Below are 13,170 nucleotides of genomic sequence, written 5' to 3'. Positions count from 1 at the left end.
TGGCATTTTATAACATTCCTTCAAAAGAACTTAAGCCTTGCTGCCATTTAGGCTCTAACAAAAAAAGACTAAAGACTTTGGGCTAAGAATATCCTGAATGTTTATAGGCTAAACTGAAAGCAGAAAATTGCTTTCGCAATATAGAATGAATTAGTGTACTATAGTTCAAAAGCAGCCAAAATCTGACTGTATTTAAAGTGACTTAAGCCCATCAAAATCTGAGAGGTTTTGTTTTATTTGTTTTTGTCAGTTTCCAATCTTATTTGCACTCCACCAACTTTGGCTGATCTCTGAAGTTGAAGAGAGCTGGCTTTCCTTTTATTTAGATACAGGACCACCTGGGAAAATCTGAGTTGCTAGCTAGAATGAGAAGTAAAAAATAATAATGAGAAAATGGCAACTTTTTAATAATATCAAGACAATTGCAATGATGTAGTCACCAGGAGTCAACTAAAGAGCACCTTTACTTCTTATGTTGTAGGTACAAGCAAATAGCCAGGAGAAATGCCCATGATCTGGTGTCTGGAAGCCGTACGGGTCTGGATGGATGACAACAGGCTCAGGCTCAACCCCTCCAAGACAGAGTGGCTGTGGCTTCCGGCTTCCCGGTTCAACCAGCATATGCCATCGCTGGCCATCGGGGACGATCAATTAGCCCCGGTGGAAGGGTCGCGCAATTTGGGCATCCTCCTTGATGCCCGGCTGTCTATGGAAGATCACGTGGCAGCCGTGGCGAGGGGGGCGTTCCACCAGGTTCGCCTGGTGCGCCAATTGCAGCCCCTTTTGGACCGGGAGGCCTTGCGCACAGTCACTCACGCGCTGGTGACGTCTCGCCTGGACTACTGTAACGCTCTCTACATGGGGCTCCCCTTGAGGTGCACCCGGAGACTGCAGTTGGTCCAGAATGCAGCCGCGCGGGTAATTATGGGGAGATCGAGGTTCTCCCATATAACACCCATCCTGCGCGAGCTGCACTGGCTTCCTGTGGCCTACCGGGTGCGCTTCAAGGTGCTGGTTACCACCTTCAAAGCGCTCCATGGCACAGGGCCTAGTTACCTGCGGGATCGCGTCCTGCCCCATACATCCCTGCGACCCGTCCGCTCACACAGAGAGGGACTACTCCGGGTGCCGTCCTCCAGAGAGTGCCAGAGGGCGATGCCCAGGAGTAGGGCCTTCTCTGTAGTGGGCCCCACCCTTTGGAATGACCTCCCCCCAGACATCAGGACAACAACCGACCTTCGCTCCTTCCGTATGAAGCTGAAAACCTACCTGTTTCGACTAGCTGACCTGGCATAATACTACAATCTCTCCAGCCCAGGGCATTTTTAATTGGTAATTTTAGTTTTTAAGGGTTAATTTCACTGGGGTTTTAACTTTTTTAGGTATTGTAACTTATTTATTTATTCTTACCTCCTCTGTACGCTATATAATACTTTTGTACGTCGCCCCGAGTCCCTGTGGGGAGAGGGGGCGACTAATAAGTTCAAGTAATAAATAAATAAATAAATAAATAAATGATCATCTGGGATATAATTAGCTAGCAAATATAGGATTTTGTTCCTATCTCCAAATATCCTTTGGGGAGATATAATGGCATTACGCCCAATCAATTCTATTCCAGAAACAGGGATTAGGAGGGAAAGAATGGCCAAATGTATTGACTAGCCAAAAGTGGCAAGTGTTTCAGTAAATAACTCTGAACTTTGAATAGCATAACTTTTGCTACTGAAGTAATATTAGTACAGGTAATACTTGATTTACAACAGTTCGTTTAGTGAACATTCAAAGATGTTCAGCACTGAAAAAAGTGACTTAGGATTGGATTTCAAACTTACAACCGCTGGAGCATCCCCATGGTCATGTGATCAGAATCTGGATGCTTGGCAACCGACACATATTTATGATGTCCCAGGGTCTTGTGATCACCTTTTACAACTTTTTGACAAGCAAAGGCAATGGGAAAACCAGATTCACTTAACAACCATGTCACTAACAACTGCAGTGATTCATTTAACAACCATGGCAAGAAAGGTCATAAAATGGGGCAAAATTCACTTAAAAACTATCTCACTTAGCAACATAAATTTTGGGCTCAATTTTGATTGCAAGTCGAGGACTACCTGTATCTACCTAATAAATATGCCTTTAAAATTCCAGGACCTTTTGGAAATGTGGTAGCTCAAAAGGTTTTCTTCAGCACTATTAAGGTGGAGAGTGGTAACTGGGAGAGAGATCTTGAGAGTCCTAACTGGCAATCTTTAAATATGAGCCAGCAGTGTGCTGCAGCTGCCAAAAAAAGCCAACACAGTCCTAGGCTGCATTAACAGAGAGATAGAATCAAGATCATGTGACGTGTTAATACCACTTTATAATGCCTTGAAAAGGCCACCCTTGGAATACTGCATCCAGTTTTGGTCACCACGATATAAAAAAGATGTTGAAACTCTAGAAAGAGTGCAAAAAACAACAAATATGATTAGGGATTGGAAGTTAAAATAAAGTATATGAATAATGGTTGCAGGAATTGGGTATGTTTGGTTTAATGAAAAGAAGGACTAGGTGTAACATGATAGCAGTGTTCCAATATCTCAGTGTTTTCCACAAAGAAGAGGGGGGTCAACCTATTCTGCAAAGCATTTGAAGACAGAACAAAAAGCAAGGGATGGAAACCAATCAAAGAAAGAACCAAACTAGAACCAAGAAGAAATTTCCTGATAGTTTGAACAATGAATCAATGGAACAATTTGCCTCCAGAGGTTGCAGGTTTTAAAGAAGAGATTGGATAACCATTTGTCCGAAATGGTATAGGGTTTCTGCTTGAGCAGAAAGTTGGACTAGAAGACCCCCAAGGTCCCTTACAACTCTGTTATTCTATTTTGTTATTCTTCCTAATCCTTTATTACAGCTACTGCTTCATCTCTAATTGACTAATCATTCACTAATTGATTCCCAATAATAATATCAGTAAATAATTCCAAAGATGGTGCAATTCATATTTGTCACAGGTTTTCTCTCAAATTTCGATTTCTAAATCTAATTTTTCTCTCAGTCTTAGAAAACAGGAGTTAAAGGTGTTTGGTGAACCCAAACGTAGCCCTTTTGTACTTAAAAGATAAAAATTAACTGGGATATCAAGCTAAAAGCTAACTCAGTAGTTATTATCAGCAAGTGTGGGTCTGAGAGTCAAGTTTTTTCAATCATACACAGAAGAACTATGGGTTTAGAAGAACATTTCTTTGAAATTCCAATTCAGTTATAGGTGTGATGCTTATGAACAGGCATCTGTGTGAATGGCTCTGTCACACCAAATTAACTGTTCACAGCATCATACACAAAATTGCATCTTTTCCCTGGTTGTTGGCAAGATATTCACACAATGCAAAGTGAATAAATCATAGTTTTAGGTGTCCACTGTCAATCATTTAAAAGATACTGTGTGACCAACTCCTCACAGGAAAATTAATATTTATAGGTTAGCTGTTCCATGTGCAATGCATGTGACACTTACCATTAGTTTTTGCAGTTTTTGGTAACTAGAGAATTTTCATTATCAGTTTCACGCTTTCCAAAAGGATGGAAAGATAAGAGCAGCACACAGTATAAACCAGAAGTTACTAGACCATCACACTTTAATTACATTTAGAACTCTAACTTTAAAGTGTTGCATATTATATTTCTTCAATAATAAAACCTAGCAATGTTTCACTACCAGGTATACATTTGAAAAGTTGTTGCTTTGAAATACTGTTTAGTGTGGCATCTTGCAAAACACTAAGGAATAACATTTGCTATATCACTTAGGCAACTTAAAACACATTCTAAAACATTTACATAGTATCAATTATTGGCTTAGTCATGTTTTCATATTAAATCATTTTAATTTCAATTATAAGCTTTGTTCTTTCTATTTTTTTGTTTTATATTTGTTAAAATGATGGAATACAAAAGGAAGGAAAGCACATTAAATAGTGATCAAACAGTGAAAAGCAAATCCTAAATATGTTTCAGTAATTAAAAAAATTAAAAGTAATAACCTAACCACTAATTAACAAGAAAAGATTTATACATGTAAAAATATCTATATAAAATTAATTCAACTGTTATTTATCATTAAATCTCCACCATACAGCAACATATAATGTCATATTCTCATTTTAGAATACAGAAACTTTTCAAAATCATTACTTACTATTCTGTCTTTCTGGATATGTTTATAATATATCACATTCATACTGCTTTAGTTATACAATTTTATTTTATTTTAAAAGGTATCCTTCTTTCCTGACTGTTCCCCCACCAGATATGAGACAAATCCTGACATTTAATATTTAGACATTTTTATAAGCAACGTTCTTCAAATATGTGTTTAGGGACTAAGTATAAGTATAATCTTTATTGTCATTGTATTTAAATACAATGAAATTGACTAAGGCAAAATCTAGTAATCTAGTTACTTTGATGTTATAAGGCTCGTTGTTTATAATGCTGTTTGCACTGAGAAGCACAAAGAATTGTGTTTTTTCTCCCAAGGACGTTTTATGATTGGCTTAGAATATATGGTACATTTTGAGCACTCGGGTAGAAGAACGTTTGGCAACAACAGTTTATTAAACGATTAGCAAGAATAATCTTAGTAAGAGAAAAACAATGAAGGGAAAGAAGGGGAGATTAATTTCCTGAGAAAGTATAAGAGATTCCTTACTTCCAATCCACTCCCCTTTCCATGTTTTCCCTTTAATTAGATGAACTAGATTTTGGTGTCTGCCTCTCAAAATAGACTAAATTCTAGAATTAGCCAGTTAGGGTTTGAGTTTTCCTTTCTCTGTTAAAGTTTATTGTAAGATTTACTTACAATGACTTTGGGTTCTTAAGAATTGAAATAAGATGCAATTGAGAATTCTATCCTGACATCTTTATCAATAACAACTGCAACTCCACATTAAAATTGCCACAATGTTCAATAGCATAGCTCACTGGAGTTTATATAAATTGGTCAACAAAACTAGAGAGGAGATGCAAATTTCTACATAACTTGTGCCTAAAGATAAGAGAATTTGTGAATTGATGAAACACTTTAGTGTCTTTTGAACATGAAGAAGCTGAAGTTATAATAATGGGAGACTGAAACATTGACTGGAGAGGTGGTAAGTGCTCTAGAGCATGGATCGTCAACCTGGTCCCTACCGCCCACTAGTGGGCGTTTTGGGATTCCAGGTGGGTGGTGGGGATTTCGGAGGTTAAAACTTCCTTTTGAACTAACGCGCGCGAGAAGCGCCGTCCCATCGCCAGGGAAACAGTGAGGTGAATCACGTGGTTGCTCAGATCACACGGGCACAGCCATTTCTGAGAAGAGAAACTTCTCCGGTCGGGCTGCGCCCGTGTGATCTGGGCAACCACGTGATTCACCTCACTCACTGCTTCACCAGCTCAGGCGCGACCGGAGAAGTTTCCTCAGCTCCTCACCGCTCCACTGAAGACATTTCTGAAAAGAGAAACTTCTCCGGTCGCGCCTGAGCTGGTGAAGTGCTAGAAGGGGGGGGGGGGAAGGAGCAGAAAAGACAAAAAGGAGAATGAAAGGGAGAAAGAGGAGGTGGGGGATAGGGGATCCTTGCTGCTTTCTGAGCTTGGGGGAGGGGGAAGGAGCAGAAAAGACAAAAAGGAAAATGAAAGGGAGAAAGAGGAGGTGGGGGATAGGGGATCCTTGCTGCTTTCTGAGCTTGGTGGTTTTCTTACAGACATTTCATTACCAAACTAGGTAACATCATCACTGCTAAAAGGGAGTGGGGTTGTGGGGAAAGGAGGAGGAGGAGTAGAAACTGATAGCAGGGACAGGCAGAAGCGGAGCAGAGCAGTTGCAAAATAGGAGAAAGAAAAGGCAGGAGAGAATTGCTGTTGGCTAATAATAATAAGTGGGCTAACTAGCTCAGCCTTACTTTTGTACATAGCCCTAAGGAAGATAAAAAAGGAGATAAAAAGGAAAAGCACCGAAAGAGGAGACCTTCGTTTGTTCCTTACGAAAATCGAACCAGATATCAAATATTTAGTCTCGCAGCATCAGCCTCAAAGATCTCATTAATCACTAGTAAAGCTAATTTCAATTTACTTTATTGTTTTCTAATTAAACTTTATAAAGTTAAAAACATTATAAACATGCATAAAGTAGAAAAAAAAAGATAAATGTATGTACATTTCTTTTTTTTTTAAACACCCTCCTTTCTAAAAAATATTCTGCACTTGCGCAAAAACTGGTGGGCGGTAAGGAAATTTTTCCATCAAGAAAGATCCATTAGTGGGCGGTAGGTAGAAAAAGGTTGACTACCACTGCTCTAGAGCCTACGTGTTGAGTTTCCAATACTTGCAGCAGAGTATACTCACCAATAACGAATCTTTTATCACACATGCCATCTCTTGCATTGACCTTGTTTGACTGGATATTAATTGTTCAATATTTCGTAGTATTGTCTTCTCCAGACTAGGAAGGTGACGAAGCCATAATTGCAGGGCAGCAGTTTCAGATAATGAGATATTTTTCCTATATTAAAAACAGGAGTTGAGATTTCTGTATATATTTCACTAACATGTTGTGCAATTCTTGCCTTTCTTCTTATTTTTATTTCTGTGTCTAAACAGAAATGTTATTTTAGTATTCTTTGCTACAAGTGATATTTTTGAACTACATTCCAAATTGGGAGCAATGCTATGGTGCTTTTGAATACAATTTATACAGCCACTGGACTTCACATCATCCTAAAATATCTATCTTTAAGAAAACAATGGCAGAGTTTGCTTCTCAGCATTTCAAAACAAAGATGAAATATCAAAGAGCTAAGTAATTAATACAATGGAAACTTTGATTGGCAAGAAAATCCAAGTATGGCTAGAAACAAGTCCTCTGCAGTTTTTTTCTTACTATGGAACAAAAGATGTTATCAATGGTTTGAAAGCTATCCATTCTTTCTCCACATAATTAACATACTATTAAAATTTGAGTAACTACTGCAAACTCCTGATTTTTTCCCTCCATGATCTTTCCCTGATCATTATCCAGCAAGCTCTCCTTTGTTTTCCCTTCCTCTAACATTACTGTTAGGTACAGTTTACTTCTACATATTTAGGGAAGTAAATCATTCTGACTTTCCTCAATTTAGCATGGTATCTCACTGGCTTAAGGTTGACCTCAGCGTTCCATCCTTCTGAGGTCAGTAAAATGAGGACCTAGTTTGGGGGCAATATTGGCTGACTCTGTAAACCACTTAGGTTGTAAAGCACTGGGAAGTGGTATATAAATCTAAGTGCTATCGCTATATGATCTACTGTGTGCATGCTACACTTTTGCAAAAGATACATATGCATGTGTGTAACCATCATGCTACAGTAATCTCTTTCAAGGGATGAAATGTTTATGCAAAGCACACACGTATTCTCAGTCAATAAGGCATCATCTTTTTAAAAAATATACAGGTATTAAGTTACCAAGCAACACACTAATAGCATCCCAAATATTTTTATCCACAATTATATATATTTTACCTTTCTTGCTGCCATGTTTCCCCGAAAATAAGACAAGGTCTTATTTTCTTTTGACCCCCCAAAATAAGCACTTGGTCTTATTTTCGGGAAGGTCTTATTATTTATGAAGTGCAGAAGGTAGCGAGCGTGATCACCTCAGGGCTGCTGCTGTGTTGCAGTATTTTTCAGGGAGGGCTTATTTTCGGGGAGGGCTTATTTTAGCGCATGTGCTCAAAAGCCCAATTGGGCTTGTTATCCGGGGAGGTCTTATTTTCAGGGAAAGAGAGTACAGTTAAGTGAACCACTGCAGTTAGTTCTTGAGTTGCAACCATTCATTAAGTGATTCTTCAAAATTGCAATGGCACTGAAAAAAGTGATTTATAACCTTTTTTTACATGACGGTTGCAACATCCCGTGGTCACGCGATCAAAATTCAGATGCTTGGCAACTGATTCATATTTAAGATGGTTGCATTATCCCAGAGTCATGTGATCACCTTTTCTGACCTGAAAAGCAAAGTCAATGAGGAAGCCAGATTCACTTAACAACTGTGTTACTAACTTAACAAGGGCAGTGATTCACTTAACAACTGTAGTTAAGAAAGGTCAAAAATTGGGGAAAAACTCATTTAGCACAGAAAATGGAGACTCAATTATGGTCATAGGTCAAGGAATACTTATAACATGGTTGTTAAATGAATCTGGCTTCCTCGTTGACTTTTGGCTTCCGTTTGTAGGCATCCCCATTAGAGATTCTATTTTCTTCTAGTATATCCCCCATTAACCAAACAGATAAGCTGTGAAAGAGAAACAGGAGGAGGAACTAATCATTTTAGAGCAGTAGTAAATAATCATGGAGTCCTTCAAATATATTTGATAATTGCTTCTACCATACCCAGGCTGTGGATCCACTGATCATGCTGGCTGGTGATAATGCTACGTTTAGTTAAACACCCTGGAAGATCCTACATTGAAGAAGACTTCCCTTAAAAAATAGGTGTGCAAGACAATAATTCTATTTAACTGTAAACAAAATCTAAAATAAAATGTGAATTTGGTATTTATCGTATGTGATATACAGCTTTCTACTTTTTCCTGAGAAAAGAAAATACATGCAGCATGTTACTGTAAGTGGCCAAAAGGCACTTATCTCTACTGAATATATGGATAAGACTAATATTTTATGTAAGGCTGACATTTTTCAAAAGTAACATCTGAATCACCATTACAAAAAACATCATAGCAGTGGCAAACAAGTTATTTTACAAACAAAACACATTCTTTTTCCATTTACAAATTGAAATCATCTGTAGAACAGATTTCCAACATTTGCATCAATTACAGAACGCACAAAAGCTCATCAAATGAGGGAATAATCAAGATAATTTATGAAAAAATAAGCAAAACCCATGTCTGAGAACTTGTCCATAAACTATTAATAGATCGCAATAAATTCTTAGTTCAGCACAGATATATCAAATTAATTTTCAACAAACAGGGTTATTGAATTAGCATTCTTGTTACAAGACGAGAAAATTTTCTTATTTTGCAGTCTACTTACTGTAGTATAGCCTCACCCACTGCTTCTAAAAACTGAGAGTGAAGCACTTCTTGTGGTCCCTGATCATGATAGTTAAGGAGAGCTTCAAGAAGTGGTTTTATATCAGGCAGAGTTATAAGAGGTACGCAGAGAAGAGACATGGAGGTTACTCGACAAGAGATGCTGCAGGAACAAAATTATATCTCTTACATAGATGAAGAAACATTTTAACTGCCAGTCACTGGGAGTTTGGGCGGCATATAAACATATATTTTTTAAAATATTTAAATTGTTCATTAAATACGGATTGCCAATAAGTTATATTTACAAAATGATAAAAGTATGGCACATAACAAATCCTTATGTACTAAGCTCTTCAAAAGGATTCCCAATTTTGTGTGGCAGTGTGCAAAACCAGGCAAACTAAGAGTAAATGAACCTGCCCGAATATAGAGAGACAGAATTGGTTCAGGCTTGGCATTAACCATTGGTTACTTTTTAACTTCTTTTTTTATACTTCAGTGTATATATGCCATATCAGATCTTGTACTATACTCTCAGGTTTGACAAGGATCTGTAAGTTAAATTTATAATCCTGAAATCCCTTTTGGATAATTTTATTGTTTTATCTATCAGTATTTTTTGTATTTGAACTTAATGAACTTAATGTTGCTAAAATGATTGCTCATTTTAATCTCTTTTCTGTTTTGTCTTACATGTGTAGCCTGAGCAAGCACCCTAGCATTTTTACAATTTTATACTTTGTCTTTTAGACAAAATGCTTTGTTTGTATATACCTTTCCTATTTAGCTTGATAGTGTTAATTTAGTTTTCAATATTTGAATACCAATTCACTTGGGCTGTTTCATGACTGCAATAAACGTAGTTAGTAGTGGGCTCTAAACTTCAATCTTTCCCTGGTAATGGAAGGCTGACCTAACTAGAAACATTCAAAATAGGGAAAAATAAGAATTTTAGTCCAATATAGCTGTCAAAAAACTATTGAAACTCTCAAAAATTGCTGGCCATATGTTCTATAGTGCCACTAACTCTGACAACATTAAGTATGGGTCCGGACATGCCACATAGGCACTAATACATAAAAAAAAAAACTAAACAGACAACCCATCTGAAACTGTGAGATAAATAAAAGTCCAAATGACAAAGCTATATTTACCTTTTCAATGATAAAATTGGTAAAAAAAACAAAAAAACCCTAGGATCACAAAGCAGTTTGAGGACTTTCTTTTAGTTCTGTTTTTACATTATTTGTAACATATATCATTTCTATAAATAATGTGTTCCTCAATAAAACCATGCTTATGCATAGTTTGGAATATGTCCACATAATGTTAGTAAGTTTCAGTCTTATCTTTCCATAGAATTTTTTTCACACTAGTTATGTAGTTCTACTAATATTAATACCTACTTTTGTTGACTGTTAAATCCATTAACCTGGGTTCTGCCGAGTTCCATCACTAATGATGAGACTATCTGTTAAATAAATGTAATTATCAACTTAAAATAATATAGAAAATCATCCAGTAATGATTACATCAGTGATATTTTCTCCCTTTGAATTTGCACTTCGAGGTGAATGAACAATCTATTTGTTGAGACCTATGGACTGAAAGATGTGAAAATAATTTCTCTAATTTTATTTTATGTCAATGAAACAATTCAAAATATGCAAGCTTCCATAAATTTAATCCAATTAAAACAAACCAATGTTCAGGAACAAAGTTTGATTGAAAAGGCAGACTGAAATATTCCAAGTGTTTAAACATACTTTACTTACTGTTACAGTAACTAGAGAAAAATAGCTTTTTCTTTTAAGAATGAAAGCTACCTTTTGTTTTCTCTTTCAATTCTAGTTCCAACAGTGTCCTATGAAGATATCCATTCCAAGTTTTTGTTATTAAGTCCTGGATGCAATATTTACATCTAATTTCATTATTACTATTATGACTATTAATCATGTAATAATACGGTATATTTGTTTTGATGGGATATATCAATCTTCAGTATTTACATATATAAGTGGTTCACCAGAAAACAAGAATAAAAAGCTAACTATACTGTATATAGAAAATAGAGAAACTGTGCATGGTTTAAACCACGTTAAATCCAATTTGGTTTTCATTCTGGTTCCATTCATTGCTTTGTCTTGGTCGTTCTCATTTTGGCTACAGAAATTACCCTCTAGGCAAGAAAAACTGGAGTGGAAATAAAGAACTTGCTCTACAATCATTCCCATTATATTCTTTACAAAGAGACAGCTATTATCAGACATATTTAGCAAACCAGCTCTTTGCTAGATAGGAACTGCTGGCTGATCTTTTATGCTGTAAGTCAAAGCAGCCACATTCCTCCATTTCATAAACTTGTAGTAATTTGTACTTTATGTTGTTCATGAGAATTAATGACAACTGCCAATACTATAGATGCCTGACAACTTGGGAGGAAGAAGGTAGCTCCTTTCTACAAGTGTCAAAATCAGGGGTAAATGAAGATTCACGTTACCAAATTGCCAACTTATATAAAATACTCACATTTTCAATGAGTTTAGCATAGTAATCTACTGATGTGAAGCCAAGAGTTGAAATAAACTTATTAACATCAGCATCATGATTTCCCAGTCCACAAAATGACAGCAGATGGCACAATGACTTCTAGAGGGAACATGTCAACAGAAGAAATAATTAAAATAGATATATTCCACCAAAAGGTAATTTTATCTTATGTGAAAATGGGGAAAGGATACATCCTGCTATAGTAACAATAATGTGACCTCTTTATCTAAAATATAAAAAGGCATGTTTGACTTAATAGAAAACAGGAATCTACTGAAAGAAACCAGCCCAAATATCCATACATTCAGTAATAAATTATCTGCTTTGAACTGATTCAGTGATTCAGACTAATATACACTTTTGCCATAAAGAATAAAAGTAGAGAAAATGCTTTTAAAATATACTGTACAAAAGAAAATCATTAATAAAAATGGAAAATAGCAACATTCAACTCTTGTTTATTCTGATTTTTTTTTTGGTGGAATATTAGTTTGGCAGGTTAAAGATGGTACTTCATAGATGTACTTGACAATTATAAAGTATCTATTTTCTATAGAATAGTTGTTTTACTGCCACCTAGCGGCATACCTGTAAAAACTACAATAATTTTTAAATGTTTGAATTTTTAACATCATAGTGACAAAAAGTTAAATGGCAGTGTACAAATCTTATAAATAGATAAAGTCAATTAAGTAATCTGTTAATTATATAGCAAAACCCATTATTCAGTATGGAAAAATGCTGTTTATTTATATGTGAAATATAAATAAGCCACACATGTAACAGTTACTTTCCCATCAAAGTGGTACCTATTTATCTACTTGAATTTGCATGTTTTCCAACTGCTAGGTTGGCAGGAGCTGGGGCAAGAGCTCACCCTGTCACGTGGTATAAGTGGAATGCTGGAGGTAATATCACTCCTTTCCTTAATTTCACATACATGAGCAACTACAACCAGGATTGCCATCTCTAAGCAACGGTTATAAAGGTGACATAATGTGACTGTACTGCTTAGTGATGGCAATCCCAGCTATCTTAGTTGCCATACTATTAAGCAGAAAGATGTGGGAGTCTCAGGTAGGGATAACAGGAATTATGTGTGAGTCTGCTGCTGGAGAAGCATTAGGAAGAATAGTTGGTGCTGGGGACCTGCCTATGGTTGGCACAGGTCATGGTTGCAGGTGAGTGTGCATTATGCAGTATAGCTGGTCATGGGGCGTTTGATAAGGAATACAATATCCCTGGGATTTTATACTAGTGTAGTGTATGTAGTGGGGCTGCTTGGGAGAAAAAGTGGCAGAAACAAGCTGTCTGGAAAGATCCCCCTCATTCAGTGTCATCATAATTTAGAATGATTAATGAATGAGTGGTCATGAATTAAGGACTACCTGCAAATATTTTGTCATCATAATTTAGAATGATTAATGAATGAGTGGTCATGAATTAAGGACTACCTGCAAATATTTTGACTGAACATGCTGTTTTTGTTTGCGACTTTGATGAATGCATACATAATTTTGGTTTCTGCTGAGATTCAGTGTGTGCGTGT

At 36.5% G+C, this 13,170-nt stretch overlaps 1 protein-coding gene across 3 annotated transcripts in view; it reads right to left on the bottom strand.

Annotated features, from left to right (window-relative positions):
• Nucleotides 1–13,170, bottom strand: part of FANCC (FA complementation group C) — a 66,776-nt gene that overhangs the window by 22,210 nt on the left and 31,396 nt on the right. For all 3 annotated transcript variants that reach the window (XM_081944195.1, XM_081944193.1, XM_081944194.1), the window contains 4 exons: nucleotides 11,601–11,720; nucleotides 10,478–10,542; nucleotides 9,070–9,231; nucleotides 6,376–6,532 (listed from right to left, as the gene is read on the bottom strand). In XM_081944195.1, the coding sequence (XP_081800321.1) occupies nucleotides 6,376–6,532; nucleotides 9,070–9,231; nucleotides 10,478–10,542; nucleotides 11,601–11,720 (504 nt within the window). The remainder of the gene's footprint in view (nucleotides 1–6,375; nucleotides 6,533–9,069; nucleotides 9,232–10,477; nucleotides 10,543–11,600; nucleotides 11,721–13,170) is intronic.

The sequence above is a fragment of the Natrix helvetica genome, assembly GCF_964273705.1.
Source record: "Natrix helvetica genome assembly, chromosome: 2".
Lineage (NCBI taxonomy): Eukaryota > Metazoa > Chordata > Lepidosauria > Squamata > Natricidae > Natrix > Natrix helvetica.
The sequence above is the reverse complement of the archived record's forward strand: the minus strand, read 5'-3'. Positions and strand labels throughout refer to the sequence as shown.